Source organism: Syngnathoides biaculeatus, chromosome 2 (assembly GCF_019802595.1).
Source record: "Syngnathoides biaculeatus isolate LvHL_M chromosome 2, ASM1980259v1, whole genome shotgun sequence".
NCBI lineage: Eukaryota > Metazoa > Chordata > Actinopteri > Syngnathiformes > Syngnathidae > Syngnathoides > Syngnathoides biaculeatus.
In genome coordinates this window covers 1,354,766-1,371,283 of record NC_084641.1, presented here as the reverse complement: position 1 = coordinate 1,371,283, position 16,518 = coordinate 1,354,766, and the positions used below count along the sequence as shown (strand labels likewise).

The window sequence follows — 16,518 nt, the reverse complement described above, 5'->3', positions numbered from 1 at the left end:
AATCGGTAAGGTAATTTATTAATATGATTTTAGTGTATTATTTTTGTGTCTCAATATTATGTGGATGCATGGAGATGCCAGGGAATGGACCCAAGGGCCCTAGTATAAGTAAAGAATGTAGTCTACCACTGAGCTACATCCGCTTTTACAACATCCGTCAGCGTCAGTAAGACTTTTTGGCTTTAAATCACAGTCTGCTGAAACCAGACAAGGACAGAAAAATAGGTCACCACAAAATTTCTGGCTTGAAGCAGGACGGGTTCAACAAAGTAACTTTAACCATTTAGCATTTTGCTGTCTCAAATTCTGTATGCCAAATACTGTATGCTGTTTGAGGGTGGAAGATACAGTACAGTACGCACACACACAATTGCTAATAGTGTGTGGGGGAGTATTTTTTGATCGTTAATCAATAGGAGGCGGCACGGTGGTGTAACCTGTTAGAGCTTTGCCCTCACAGTTCTGGAGACCTAGCTCCACATCCCGGTTGCGCCTGTGTGGAATTTGTATGTTCTCCTATGTGTCTCTGGGTTTTCTCCGGGGACTCTGGTTAACTCACACATCCCAAATACATGCAACGTTCATTGGACACTCTAAATTGCACCCTAGGCGTGATTGCGAGTGTGACTGTTTTCTGTTTCCATGTGCCCTGTGATTGGCAGACAACCAGTTCAGGGTGTACCCTACCTCCTGCCTGTTGACAGCTGGGATAGGCTCCAGCACTCCTGCGACCCTCGTGAGGATAAGTAGCTCAGAAAATGGATGAATGGATGATCAAAAGGAGAATTAATTCTAAAAAGATTTGATAATGAAACCCGTCATAACTTCTGCACATCAAATTTGAATCCAAGTCAACGGACAAAAACGACCATCCACAAGTAAATCTTTGGTCACTAAAACAGAAAAAAAGAGATGACCAAAACAACTTAATTTGTTCAATACTGAAATACCATGTATCCCTAAATGGTATCATTATCATTTAAAAATAGATCTGATATTTTCTAAATATTATTATTATCATATGACTAATGACCATGCACCACTGGTACGAAAGACAAAGAAAAGCACAAGATTTCCCAAATCTAGACCTGATGCTTTGTTGCAATCCAAAAGGATCTCTTCCTTTGGGAAACTGAAAATAGCTCCCTTGTCAAGTTTTATGGAATCCTCCTGGGGAGTATGAATTTGAGGATGCGTTCCCCCTCTGCACAGTCTGTCGTCACTTTTGCAGTGTTTGTCAGCTCCCAATAGCCAAGGACACCTCTAGACCCTGTCTGCTCTAGCCTTGTAGGGACAGACCGAAGGGATGCATGGGGATTTTGGGAGATGTCTGGGCGGGGAGGGTGAAGAAGGAAAGGAGAGAAGGTGGGAAAAGCTGACACATTCCCTTTGCTTCCCTTCGGTCGGCGAAATGAACAGCAGAGGAATCTCCCTGAATATGGAGCAGGGGGGGGGGGGGGCACTAGCCTTATGTCAGCTTGGTTGTGTAATTTGGAAAAGAGGACAGGAAGCTATCATGTGGGGTCTGGCTAAGTGCTATGTGCATTTATGGGTTATTTTAGGACCACGGAGTGCAGCTGAGGAGATGCTCTAAAAAAGAAACAATGTAACATGATGCCCAGAGCCGGGCAGCACGTCTGGTGGACGTCGACATCACCGTAACGCAAAATGAAGGTAAAAAATACATCATGTTTCTAAATGCTCAAATTTCATTGACCATTTGTTGAACACTCACTTATTTAACTGGTACACACTCAGACAATATGAAAAGTCTACACACCACTGTTCAAATTCCTTTTTTGGGGGGAAAGAGGGGACATAAAAATATAAGTGAATATACAGTAGATAATTTCAAATTGTTTTCATTATAAATGTGGCCATTAACCTGTATAACAAAATTATAAACTAACATTTTGATGTTTTCGACAGGGGAAGTAAAAATGAGCAACTGAAGTAATGTGGTTGCAAAACTGTGTACATCCTCTTAAACCTGGGATGTGGCTGTAGTTTGGATGTTTTAATAGACATTTTTTGAAATTAATTTTTCTTTCTACCAGAAATGTGAAGTTTGATAACACGGACTGGCATCTTGAACTGTTCATAAGTCCTTCCATGTTCAGTTCCAACTGAAGAAAAACAGTCCCAAAGCATAAAGCCGTCACCATCATGTTTCACTGTAGTTATGGTGTTCTTTTGTTGATGACCAGTGTTGTTTGCACCATAATACTGTATGCACCTTTTTGGAATTTTGGCTACAAGTTCCGAGCTATGTTTCACTGGACTGTGACAAAAAGTCTGGAAACATTTGTTAAGATATGATGACCGAGACTGAATTTTTGGCCATCATTCCAAAATGTTTGTTTGGCACAAGCACTATACTGCCCATACCAAAAGAACTACAGTGAAGCATGTTTGTGTTTTTCTTTTTCAGGTGGAACTTTAACCTTAGTCAAGGTGGAAGGAATTAAGAACATTGCATTCAGTGTGCAGGAAAAACTTTCAGACATCCGATAACAAATAAATGTAAAAAAAAAATAAATAAATAAATAAAATGTGAGTGAAAAAGCTATTAGAAGAACTGAAATATATTGGGGATATAAAAAGAGGCACTTCAAATGGTGGCAGCAGGTGTGTCCCGACTAGACTTTACATCGATTTTATCAGCCTGATCGAAATGGGAGACAAGACGACACGAAATGTACACATACTCGACAGGTATGTTGTACTCGAGCGGCTCCAACCACCAAATTCCTTGTGTGTTTTTACATACTTGGCAAAATAAAGTTAATTCTGATTGTGCTCTATGTACTTTCGGCCATCTAATAGAAGATCATTCATTTGTTATGTCTGTCAGTATTGCCTCACTAGCATTAATATATGAACAAAGATACATTATTTATTGTAAATACAATTTTTAGCAATTTTTGAGCAATTAAGTACACAAGTAGATACAGTAACTGAATAGGTAATCTTTAAATAGACTCATTGCTCCATCTTGTGATCGGATCAGTGATCGGTTCTTATTTTTTAAACTCGGTGATCAGTGATCAGCCCCTAAAATCCTGATCATATAAAGTCTAGTCCTGTCAAACATGAGTTTAAATGTGGTTGTGTCATTGGAAACCCAGCCACATCCCAGCTAACAGAGGGTGTGCACACTTATGCAACAATACAATTTCAGCTATGTTTTTGTTTTGCTTTTTAACTTTCACTTTGAAAACATATATTTTTGGGAAATTCAACTGAGCCGCCCAGATTACTGGTCATATTAATGGTTGAAAAAGTTGGGAAATGAACCTGCCATTTGAACAAGGGCGTGTCGACTTCCAAAATTGGCATCCAAAATTGTGTCACATGCAGGCCCTTCGATACGGCTTCGGGCACTTCAGGTCTCATCGGCCTCGCCAGACTCGACGCACGCTTATCACATGCAAGCAGCCGTTAATGGCACAGCAGAGAGGCCAGGGAGGAAAGGAGAGGGAACAAAAATAAAAGCTGCAGAAGACGGTAGAATCACAACAAACGACAAGGTCACCATGGTCAAGGGGACGTACAGTGCTGTTCCATTCATGCTGCTGTTTGTTACATAATATGCTCAAATAGGGAAAGTTGTTTTTTTTCTATTGGCATGTTTCCAAATGGTTACTTTTTAAAATACACAACCACAAATACTTCTGCTCATCAGACAACATGACCATAACAATATGTTTCAATGTTCACACTTCCAGAAGTGCAATTACCAGCTAACAGGTGAGGACCAAGTGTGAACATGCAACAAGTCTGAGTGAACTTTTTACTGGCAGCACGTCAACCTTCAAGCACTCACAAGCAGTGCTTTTGTTTTTTAAGCAATTAGCTGTGTCATATGGGGCAGGGACAAGCATGCCGATAAACCGCCATGTCACATTTGGAACATCAACTTGCTCGCGGGGAGCAAGGCCTGGCTCTGAACCTTCACCTATTTCTTCAGACGGCTTAGGGAAACCATGGTTAATCTTGCTCTGCCTTTGTGTTGTGGGGACTTAAAAAAAAAAGTTGTAAATAAAACTTGTATTTTACATGGAGTAAAGGAAAATTTGGGGATATCTGTTCAAGTAACTCCACCACACGCAAGCTTTCTGATGAATTTGAGAACAAACAAAAAAAAACGCACAAACTGTTCTTGTAAAACATGTCACTCACATGATCGTCTCTGTGAGGTGAATGTGTTTGAGTGGGTTGCGTGGGTTGCCTAGCACCTTGGTAACCGTATATGGCCAAACCTTATCATCTTGCTCAACAAAGCTCAAGCAGTGCAGGAACCTTTTGCTACCATCTGTCAACAGACAGATGCAAGTATAACAACAACTAATAAACGAGAAGACTATTCCTTTAAGAGTTGGAATCGATGTTGGTTGCCCGCAGACACAACCAAGCTGGGTGTGGTGCTTTTGTTTCCAGTTTAAGGCTTCCACTCATCCAGACAGGTGTAATTACTCGCATTCTTACAGATCCTCACACCATCCTTTGGACAAGTGTTTGTATTTTTGTATTTTTTTCATTAACTCCAATGCATATTAAGAAAAAAAAAAAAAATATATATATAATACGTATATATATATATATACAGTGTCAGCCAGGGCCTGAATAGTTATGGTGAGGTTGTTGAACATTTGAACAGATAATCAGAATGTTGTGGTTTCTTGCCTCTTCCGATGGAATTATTCATTCAGCAAGCCCGCTTCTTCCTTTTCTCTCAGCTTGTCACGTTAGGGGTCGCCACAGCGTGTCATCTTTTTCCATCTAAGGCTATCTCGTGCATCCTCCTCTCTAACACCCACTGTCCTCATGTCTTCCTTCATTACATCCATCAACCTTTTCTTTGGTCTTCCTCTCGCTCTTTTGCCTGGCAGCTGCATCCTCAGCAACCTTCTACCAATCTACACTCTCTCGCCTCTGAACATGTCCAAACCATCAAAGTCTGCTCTCTCTAACCTTGTCTCCAAAACATCCAACTTTGGCTGTCCCTTTAATGAGCTCATTTCTAATCCTATCCGACCTGCTCACACCAAGCGAGAACCTCAGCATCTTCATTCACTTCCTTACCACTCTCACCATTGCTCTGTATTGTTGACACCAAGTATTTGAAGTCGTCCACCCTCGCTATCGATCTAAAAAAAAAAAGACTGGATGGCTCATTGGCCACCAAAACTGAAGTCGCCATCCGCCATCATGATACTCCCAAAACAACCATGCCAACCGACCTGTGCAGCGTTAATCGCCAGTTTCGTGGCTGTGAGAAAACATTCCACAGGTAAGTTAGAAATATTTACTTTGACACTGTAATAGTTTGTTTGTAAAGGTTTTTTTTTTTTTTCTGATGAGTTTAATTCACTCGAACAAAGTTCTGTTTACGGTTGTTGTTGTTCACTGTTCACTCTCTGCTTCACCTTTATAGGCTGATGGTTTTTCGAAAAAACTTCATCAGTGGCTATGCAAGAAAAGACATTTTCTGTGAAATTTTTGATCCATTTCTTTATACCGAACTCTGAAAATTGAATTTGATTTTCAAATGCGAGGAAACAAGTTTAAAACAAGTCTGGAATGGGACGTCGCAGAGACAACAAATGAATAATGCGTTTAGCATGTATTTTCCAATTGCGAGTCCTTATTTCCAAATATATATATATATATAGCTGATTGACTTAAAATTTAACATTTTTATAACATAAACTGCTTAGTTTTTTGCTATGTTATGGTTATATTGCTTCACAGCGGAATGGAAATCGGGCCCTAGTAATATGCGAGTTTCCTGGTGTCACGGTGTTATATGTCTTTCCTTTGCACTTAGCCTTTTATGTCGAATTAAAAATCCTTCATGTTACCAGAACTGAAAAAATGTCAAGCTCACACGACCAGTTTTAATTCTACATGCCAAACTTTGAGGGAAAACCCCCCCATAATCCAACCTGTAAAACCATGTCCTCCACACGTTTTGGGACGACCAAAACGGCGGCCAACTGGCTTCAACCAATGGATATACCGCTCGGTGTGTATGGGCTATCCAGTCTTTTTTTTTTTTTTTTTTTTTTTTTAAGATAAGTGAGTAAGCCCCGTGAGAAAGTACTCGATTTTTCAGATGACCATGCATGCAACTGCACATATGCCTCACATACATTGAGAAACGACAATACCCTATGAATGCATCTTTGGCTATGCTAAAAAAATCAAGAGAAAACGAGCTTTAACGTCGATAAACATGTGCACACAAGCATTGTTATGACACGGCATTTTGTTAGTCACAGGTTTGAAACAGCAAGTGACAGACTGCAAGGTGTAAAAAGTTACCAGCAGGGGTTTAGAAAAGCTCCTCGTATCTCATTGGTTACTGATATGACGTTCTGAGAGACCTGATTGGCTGTTGATTAGTGAGTGGCACGTGGAGGCCCACCCCACCAAGTAGGAGAGAGGAGCACTCGGTCAAGGAAGGAGGGAAAAGGATCTTTTTTTTTTTTTTTTTACAAACGTTTTTAAAATGGCAGCAGCGTTGTTGGCAATAGAAAAGCGAATATTGTTAGTGGTTCTAGGACTGGTATTCTGTATATGCTTCAAAGCTTTAGAAATGTGAGTAAAGTATTACTCATAGACGGGTGTTTGCTTTTATAAGTATAGTAACCTCTTCAGGGAAAGATCACTGTTTGTTGCCTGTGCTAGCTTGTGAGAAAACAAACTCGTCAGTACGGCGCCAGCTCATCAAATTTCACCATCATCAGAAAAAGTCAACTGTTTAATAGAAACAGCGACAGGCAGCTAGTGGCTGCTTGTGTGAGCCGCCAAGAGCTTCAAGTGTACGTGTGGACAGCTCAAGGTTCCGTGGTGGGCCTTCAGCAGGAGCGACCACACTGCTGGAAGGCGGGGTGTAATTTTCATGAGTTTGGAACTTTATTTTATATATTACGGATTTTTTTTAATTCATTCAAATGTTACATACTTCCGAAGAGCACTTTTCCATGTGGTGTGTCAAATTTACAATATATTTTTATGGTCAAACCCATAATACCTCAATTGTGTTCATTCTATTAACAACAGAACCAGCAGTTTGATATGATGATTCTACAACATTTTACAATAGTGTTATTCTGTTTTGAAGGAGAAATAGGGGGAGCCGTGGTATTCTTTGGAGGTTTTAAATTCCATATTTTTTCCTGCTTCTTTATTTTACGTCAGGCACTTTGTTGGGCAACTTAGGGGTCCTACCAAAGACATTTTTTCCCCCTCAGTATTGATTGAACATTTAATGACAAAGAAAAATTATAAAACAGACAAAGAGATATCCTCGGAAAGACGTGTTGAGTTTGTTACCAGCATTTTTTTCATGTTCCCTCATTGCGCTCACAGTAGCTGGCGTGTGGGTCCGGACTCAGAGTCAGTTTACCATCCCCCAACTTTGTATTTTGAACGGTGACCACGGTCAAACTGCAGCTGATCAGGGATCAGTCAGTTAGTCCAACGCTTCTTTCCCTTTGGTTGCAGGTTGACGTCTCTGTGGCCCGGCCCCCACCCCGCCCATTTTGTGTCTTGTGTACGATTTTCATTGGCCCGCTGACGCTTTTGGGCGGAGCAGAGGCGTGTCCTCGTGTATTCCGACCTCACAATCAGCTGTTTTGTACGTTCCACATACTGATCTGAGGATCAGCTGGACGCAGCAATAAACAGGAGGCCAAACGATCGGAGAGGTTCTAAAAGCTGCAGATGTTATGATCTGAAACATCGGTGTAATATTTTTACACGAAAGCCCTTCTTCTGAGAAGAAAGCCTTTTATTTTTATACGATGGTGTTTTAACTACCTCGCTTAAAGGCTATTTAAAGCTATGCTTTAAGAATTGTCGTTCCTACAGTGTGTGTGTGATCTCGTTTACAACTTTAATATTGCAAAGGCAGGTAAGCAGCTTTCTGTTGTTTTTTAAAAAGATTTAATTAATTAATGTACTTATTTATTCCCTGATCCTATTCTCTGCCTTCATCCAGTGGCAGTAAACACGTTCGATGCCGCAAAATGAACTGCCACCCGTCGTTGTGGAAATAATTCCATTGCTACTTGCACAAGCTTTCATTGTCGTGTGTATTTCAAAGCGTTTTATGAATTAAGTGCTTTGCTTGACCCTTCGCTAGGAAGACGCCACCAATCTTCAGCTGGCACTGTTTGTGCAAACTGCACCAAATGATCGATGTGGAGCTGATGGCGGATGTTAACGTTTTCGGTTGTTTGACCGTCAGGGGACGTCTTGTTCGCGCCGCTGTCATTGCTTTGACCCTTCAGATGGAGGGGCTTAAACGGATAATTCATCTGTAACCTGGATACCGTAACCCACACAAAGTCTGCCCCCAGCTCGCTGGATCCGCATTCTGCCGTCGAGTTTGGCTCATTTTACGCAGCGACCGACGCGATGTTTTCACGGAAGATCGACGCGGCGTTCACAGAATTCGACGGCGGGCGACATAACGTTAAAATTAAAGTCCTTCTTCTGGCGTCACTGTTCGCGACAAGCCCTAGAATTTCGGTACGTTTGCGCCCCAGAATCTTTTCTGCGGCTGGGTGACCAAGATGTGACGTCACGGTGCCTTGTTTTCATTCTTAGACCACGCCCACATGATAGGCCCCGCCCCATAGAGGCAAACTCGAGACTCGACATCAAAATAAACAGTTCTGTGGGGATAGTCGCTGTGGAATTGTAATTTTAATTATGTCAGTCATCTAAAAAATAGTTATGCAACTTAGTTTCTCTAGTTTGATTACCAAACTCGCATAGATTCACTGGACAGAGTAAAGTATTTCATGTGTCTTATTTTGATGATTTCATCTCCTTGGGGCAACAGGTTAGAGTGTTGGGATAACAGTTCTAAAGACCGGGGTTCAAATCCCAGCCCAGTCTGTATGGAGTTTGCATGTTCTCCCCGCCTCCTGCTGGATGACAAAAGGGATAGGCTCCAGCACCTCCGCGACCCTTGTGATGATAAGCGATACAGAAAATGGATGAATTTAATTTACCATTAACAAAAATACACATTTCCCAAACCTTAATGAAATTAGAATGTTACCAAAGAACCTGTCAAAGAGTTCAATACTGAAATTAGGTTGGAATTTGCCTCCTGAAAAGTGTTTGCTTGTCTAGAAAGATGAATGAGTTTTATTTGGGACTTGTAATGCTAAATGCAACAAATTCTACTCCAGTATTGTAATTTATTGAGTGCAAGTGCACAATGACTTTCTGAACATCCTGCAGAAGTATTTTAGGGGTGGACAAACCTTTGTGCTCAAAGGCTACAGTTGATTTTTTATTTTTTTTAATCCGACAGGTGAGATTAAAATGAAGTGAAACTGTGTATCTAAAACAATTATTACAATAATGAGCAATAATATTACCAATTATTTTTTTTTTAAATTACAGAGGTACCCTGATCTATGAGTGACTCAACATGGGAGTTATTTAAGTCATCTTTTGCCCAAGTCTTTGCTTTGTTTTGTGAGCAAATATTCGAGATGCACATGCTGTATGGTGCCAGCAAAGTCAAGTCACTTCACAAATAGCTGCAGTATGGCCCATAGTGGGGTATCGGTGTTACAAATGTTTCGGCAACAGTTATTTTAATCAAACACTAGCAACATAAACAGACAGACAATATAGGAATACTCACAGGCATACTGTCAATTGTTCCTGCAGTTTACCAAATCACTCTTCTTCATTTGTGTCTATATCTCTGTATTATACTTCCCCCTAGTTCTAGTTCATTTAATCAACCAATTATTAAATTGAAAAAAAACCCATTATAAATGTAAATACAAAATTGGTGATTTCACTCAAGCATTTTATTGACAATAAATAAATGAAGCCGTTAATGAAGGAGATATATGAATTGTAAAAAATAATAATAATTACACGGTTTAACGAATAGAGAAAAATGAATATCAAAGCTAGTGGAATGACTAATACAAACATCTCATGCAATGAGTAGACGTGATTGTCATTGTTGCAGAAATAATGAGAAGAATCTCAGCAGTAGATTACATAAATATACGGTATGCTGTATATATTTTAAAAAAAAATACAAGGACACCCAATTAGCATGTAATTGGGACAGTAGTAGCACATCTGTAAGGATGTGTGCCTTTAAGTGAATGTCAATTCTCCATGTATTCCTGTGTGTAGTTAGGTTGTCCGTGTTGTACGCAAAACAAAATATACCTGTACATCAGTTCAGTTGAAGGTGCCCTCAAGGAATTACAATGAAGACCAGTAAAAAAAGTTAGTTTACTGAAAATTCCAACAGCCATGGTGTAAACGTACTATATGATTTTAACCATAACAATACTTACATTACTACTGGTAAGTGTTAATGGTATCAGTAACAAAGCCTGTGTTTGTACCGTTTATGGAGAGCAACCCTGAGGACTCCTAAAGTGTTGAGTGCAAACCTTCACTTTTATTAAGTTGACAAAGTACACGCCATCTTGATCTTTTTGTGCGTGCTCTATGATTAGGTGTCCTTTGTTATCATTTTCAGCATTATGTTCTCCAAATAAGGACAGCGCGTCACACCTCATGAATCTGCACACTTGTCAGCAGACTTATTCAACTTCACTTGAATTGTATTACATAATTCTTAAAATTTAGGTCAGGCCTCATCCTTTCTGGAGTATTTTCCTTTTAATGTTATGTCAATTTTGTACTTTCTGTGTGTTGCCCAATTTCAGCACGTCCGCTTTTTTTCTTCCTCACGCGTAAATTTATTAACACATTTTAAAACCTGCAAACATAATGAGATCCCAATACAAGAGCTGAATCAAAGCTTCCATTCCATAGATTATATTGGTCTGGAGTGACACAGGGAGGCAATAATTTAGCAATATTCTGTATATGCATTTATTATTAGTGCAGTTGTAGATTTGAATAATGTTTAACTACTGAAATGGGTTGCATAATTTAGACAAAAGTTTGTACACACTCACATGCTATTAAATGAGGAACCTTGTCCAAACCTCCCACTGACAGTGTAAATGCAAGGCTGAATATCAGAAAAAGATCTGCACTGGATAGTATCATTTTACTCATTTTTTTGTTTTTGTTTATTTGTTTGGAGGAGCTTACAAAGTTCCAACCTCCAAGAACAACTGGAACACAACATTATATTATTTTGAAAAAAATGTGTATTGCCAGTGATAATCTAATACCTATCCACCTCTCTCCTCTCTTTTAGGCCTTTGCCTCAAACCAAGTGAAACCTTACATTTGCACTACTGAAGCCCACCCTCCCCTTGTCCAAACTAAAATACCGCAAAGGGCTCAGATTGAAAGCAAAGTCAATAATAACAACATACAGCGACAAGACCTACCTTAAAAATCAGTACCATTCAAAGGCAGCTACAGTTTCTTTCTCTCTTTTTTTTTGTGAATCAAATTTAAAAAACGTAAGGCTAAGCCATCATGTTTCAACGTCTGAGCAACTTGCTTTTTGGGCAAGTAGAAGAAGTGGCGGCTGAGCTGAAGGGACCGAATCCCTGTGTGACAGAGGCAGACGAAGAAGGATGGATGCTTGTCAACCTGTCTGGTGAGTCTCAATCTGGAGTTTAACTCAATAACAGCCCTGAGAGTTAAATAAAATGGGGAAAGCGGTTAAGTTGTGAAAAATATTGAAATCAAGTTTAAAGACTGAGTGCAAGTGCTGTCCCCACTTGCGATGAACATAATGCTATCAAGTGAAATGAAGGGTCTGATGAGGTGAAGTCAGGAATTGATCAGGTCCAGACCCAGATGGCTGACCTAAGCAGAGCTGTTTTCTCCCAGACTTTGAAGTCACTAATCATTAGAGCATACAATTAACTCCTCATTGTTAATGATCTCAATCATGACGGAGTGGTTTAAAAAAAAAAAAAAAAAAAAAAAAAAACAGAAAAATAGGAGAAACAGTCAAAACCCAAGAGGGTCAACACAACTAATGATGTGACTCTTTTATGTTTTGTGTCTCCTTGCCCCTTCTTCTCCCCCCCTCCTCCGATTTTTGTATACACCCTTACATTTCCCACACTGGTATGTGTGCGCGTGCGTATGTGCTGGCCACTAAATGATCCCTTCTACTACCTGCATGGCATTTTGAAAATGCTTAAAAACATATTTGCATAAAAACCCGCCACCTCCACCATACTGGCACCCCCCTTCCCTGATCTCACGTGTGCCATGCGCTTAGACAAATCTAGCTGCGTGATGCAGACTGACAATGAGACACAGGCCCAACTTCTTACCGAACATCCATTTCCAGACCATAACCAATCAAACCTTGAAGAAAATCATACGCGGACCCAATGCCAAACTTCTATTCCCCGCCCACCAAACAAGCGACAGAGGACACGTAGTGGCTGCACCCAAGAGGCAATATTATTGCTGGACCCCGCAGCTAGTCCAAACCCATCAAACACTTGTGTCACTACATTGTTGAGACGGGCCAGACTGTCCGCAACCTCCTCCACCAATTCGACGTCCCCTGCTGCGAGCGAGTGTGGGGGCAGCGGGGACAGCAGTAGGGCAGTCTCAGAGAGAGGCTGCATGGATGAGAGCTGGTTTGTCACCCCTCCCCCCTGTTTCACTGCAGAAGGAGCAACGGCAGAAGCCAGCCCGATGGAGGACCTGCTCATCGAGCACCCCAGCATGTCTGTGTATGTCTCCCCAAGCAACCTGTCCATGGTCTCCAACAGCAACCTCTCCGTGGTGGGCGAAGAAAGCGTTGTGAGCATGACGAGTAGCGTGAGGTGAGAAACATGAAAAACTTTTCCTTTTCCCCAGCACCGTTTCAAAAGTTAATGTTTTTCAGAGTGGCTGAACCAGTTGCTGCTCCAGCCACTCACACCCCTGGGCCATTCAGGGGGAGTTTTGGGCCGCATGTCCAGCCCAAGGTTGCCCAAGTGACCAGAGTCCAGCGTAACAAAGCTCGCATCGAGAGGCGCCAACTGAGCCGTAACCGCATCCAACGCCAAAACCGCATCAGGGAGCAGATTCCTCGCCACGCAAGTCACGCTCGAAACACCTTCCTGCACCAACCAAGCAAGCGTAACTTCTGCCACTAGACCCCAAAAAAACGGGAGGCATTATTTACTCTTGAGGGCATTACAAGAGCAGAGTCAGCTGTACTTTACAAGAGCATAGTCAGCTGTACGCACATTCAGTTCATTCAAGCAACTGCGTTATTTTTGGCAAATTCTGGCTCATTGAATTTTTAGTATAGATGAATTGGATTTTTATTATTCTGCTCCTAAGCCCTCAGAGTAAATCTGAATAGAACGTTATACTTTTCTGTGGTGTCCAAACAACAACAAAAATAAAAAAAATAGCTCTATTAATTTTCTCTTCTTTAGTAAAATATCTCTTTCCCAAGCTGTGTTTTATTGAACCTGAACCAAATCCCAATCCTGACATAAATTAGAATACACTGATAAACTTTATGACAATAATTTTACGTTACTAAGTAATCCTCTTTGACAGAACAGAAAAGAAAATTGTTGGAACTTTGTGGAGCTGCGACATGGCTTAGTTTTATTTGCGGAGAAAGCGGCTCATCATTTCGTCACAGATTTAGGTTTGGTTAATATAGCGACATGAAACTTTTTTTTGTCCAGATAAAATTAAATGGAAGGACAAGCACAGTAACCGATTGCATTTATTTGCACTGGGGCAAACAATTGCATCATTGGGACAAAGATTGTCTGATTCCTCTTGTTTCACTTTTAGGGATGAGCGGAAGTAGATGATGGTGTTAGGATGAGAGCAAAACAGACTAAAGAGAAAATGAAATGATGCAGTCACTTTAAAGCAATGTCTGTGATTCAGAACAGCTTGATGGAAAGTGTTAAGTGACCAACCGATGCAGGCATTGTTTTCTAACATCAGTCATTAAAAAGCATTCAGAATTTCATTTTATACGTTCAATAATGGCAAGCTATATTTTGAAAGTAAAAATATCTAAAGGTTCAAGAGAAAAAGTTAGAAACAGGCCTTGCATTCGGGTCACATGATATGACAGGATAAAGTAAGTGCATAGAGCGGTATTGATGGTATAGCTCTTTAATTTGTTTTGTTGAGTTTTCTTTTCTTTTTTTAGTCTCTGCACAGTTCCACCAATATCAAATCTGTTCATAAAGAGAAGGTCAATATATTAAAAGTTCCCAGTTGCAAATTGCGCACCGCATAATAACGAGCATTAAATTGTGCAATCTGCCAATTGAAGCAATGTGCCCAGCGCTCACCAGCCACAGTGTGTGCTGTGATTCTCCCCATTTACAAAATGAAAAAAATGGAAGGATGATAGTTTTATAGATCAGCCCCTTTCTTAAAAAACAAAAACAAAAACCCTGAAGGAGTTTTTTTAAGATGAGATGTTCCATCACATCTTTTGAGCATCAACACCCACTGTTTGTTCCTGTATGCACACCAAACTCTTAACATTGTCCAGTTAGAGGTTCAGCTTAATGATATGTATCAAACAAAAATGGTAAACAATGGTGCTGAAGAGTAAACTAATGTTTGTATATTATTGGAGACATGGATGTACGTTTGCACTGTCTTACATTTTGTGAGTTGAAAGTTGTAGCAGTGTGCTGTGTGCTTGTGGTTTTTTTTTGGTGTTTGTTATTTTTTTGGTCCAAATCAGTCATTTTGATAGTCCTTTATTATTCCTGTAAATATTCTAAAAGCAGATTTACAGACTCCGTTAGATGTAACAGCCTCTCAAGACCTGAGTCCACACTTATGATTTCAGTGGAACTCCAGTGAATCCTCTCTCTGCCTCGTTTCAGTGCTCCTTATCAAAATGGAGAGGGATTCTCAATTTGCCAAAATGGCATTTTTGTGAGGAGCACATTGAAAAATCTCGCCAGGCTCAGAGTCGATGTGCCGTCGGCTTACAATACCTCCGATGGCATCCGTCCACGTGGACTCTCAAGAACATTGACAAGGGTGAAATAGAATCTTTACTGCTGTGTTCAAAAGAAATTGCGGCGAACGGGTGATGCTTCCTCGATGGAATGATGAATGAGTGTTTTTTTTTCCATCCATCCATGTAATTTACTTTTTTTTTGTTTTGAGTTACAAACCAAAATTGTTGTTCCCTAAATAATCACAAATGTCCATGTTTTATTAAAATATCAATTAATTTATGATGTTATTTCCCCCCTCTGTTTTCTGTATTTACTGTGCAGGGCGGACATGAAATGACACGCACAACCGAATTCTTGATGAGATCATAGATTTATGTGTGCAAGTTTGTGGGTTGGGTGAATGTCTATGCATGCAAAATGCAAAGATCTGTTTATTTTGTTCTTTCTCCTTACCTGTGTCATATAAGGAGATGTACTCCGAGTGTGTTGTGTGCAGAATTGGAAAGCGTGCGTTCAGAGTAAGACTTACTGTATGGTGACATTGTGATCATACTGTGTGTTGAACACTTAGATGAAAGCAAGTGGACAACTGAATGATGAGGGAAGCGTTTATATTTAAAGAAATCAAATGATGTATCTATGATAACACAATATGCTTGTATTTTCCTCTTCTAGTAGTTAGCGCTGGGTTGTTTCAATGAAAAACATTGAATGTCTGGGGAGCTTCTGATCTTGATGTTGTGCCCTGACATGATGGCAGCTTACCAACACGTGGGGTTTGACCCATGTTACATCTCAAGTTGTACTCACCTCCCCATGAAATCAAATATTTAGACACAAAATGTGCATCTGATATCTGTGGTGATTGTGCCTTTTAACTTTTCCTGCATGGTTTTTCTGCTTTGTTTTCCATCCCGAGTGTGGACGGTTGTCCACAGACAGGCGAAACCTATGCAAAATTAACTGATTGGTATTCCAGCATCCATTCAGAAAACACAGGTACCCACCCACCAACCCACTCCAAACAAGACAATAAATGCTCAGGTTAATGCCTGAATCGATGTGTCGTTATTTTTTTTATGCGAGAGGCAGTCAGATTGAAGAGTGCAATCAGAAAGGTGGAAGAAAATAAACCACCCTTTATGAGTGTCAGCTGTTAGTTGACAAGGTCAATATTGACACGGGCTAGAAATATATGTGTGCACAAGCAAGATCCCATGTACAACGTCTTGGCATATTCTACTGGCACCTGCTTTAGAGTGTCTGGTTGTTGGCTGTGAGCGCACGACAGGAGCAAAGAAGAGTGAGGGGTGGAAGAATCTGACTTGACATGTGGACGGGGCCTTCGGGGTGGCACGGCCGCTTTAGAGTGCCTCGTAGTGGTGGTGGTGGTGTGTGAAAATCCTGCAAAAACCCAGCCACCGAAGGCTTTATGCAGATACATGTAGTTATGGGTAGGTAGAGCAAACAAGCTACACTTTGTTGCATGCAACAATTCCAGAATATAAAAACTGTTACGATAGTGACTTGATGTATTCTTCAACTAACCTATAGGGTGCAACCGCACACCTTTTGAAATTCACAATATAAAAAACGTTCTTGATGTTCCAATAAT

At 40.5% G+C, this 16,518-nt stretch overlaps 1 protein-coding gene across 4 annotated transcripts; it reads left to right on the top strand.

Moving 5' to 3' along the window:
* The first annotated feature begins 1,416 nt into the window (after window positions 1–1,416).
* On the top strand, window positions 1,417–15,182 carry LOC133496391 (tumor protein p53-inducible nuclear protein 2). 4 transcript variants are annotated; one of them, XM_061811947.1, is made up of 4 exons: window positions 1,417–1,674; window positions 11,237–11,587; window positions 12,224–12,782; window positions 12,845–15,182. In XM_061811947.1, exons 2-4 carry the CDS (start codon window positions 11,464–11,466, stop codon window positions 13,095–13,097), a joined length of 936 nt encoding a protein of 311 aa, XP_061667931.1. In that variant the 5' UTR covers window positions 1,417–1,674; window positions 11,237–11,463; the 3' UTR covers window positions 13,098–15,182. The 4 variants fall into 4 exon arrangements, with proteins under 4 accessions (XP_061667931.1, XP_061667922.1, XP_061667914.1 ...); XM_061811938.1 differs by lacking the exon at window positions 1,417–1,674 and adding an exon at window positions 6,456–6,603; XM_061811930.1 differs by lacking the exon at window positions 1,417–1,674 and adding an exon at window positions 7,642–7,921.
* Window positions 15,183–16,518: the final 1,336 nt, after the last annotated feature.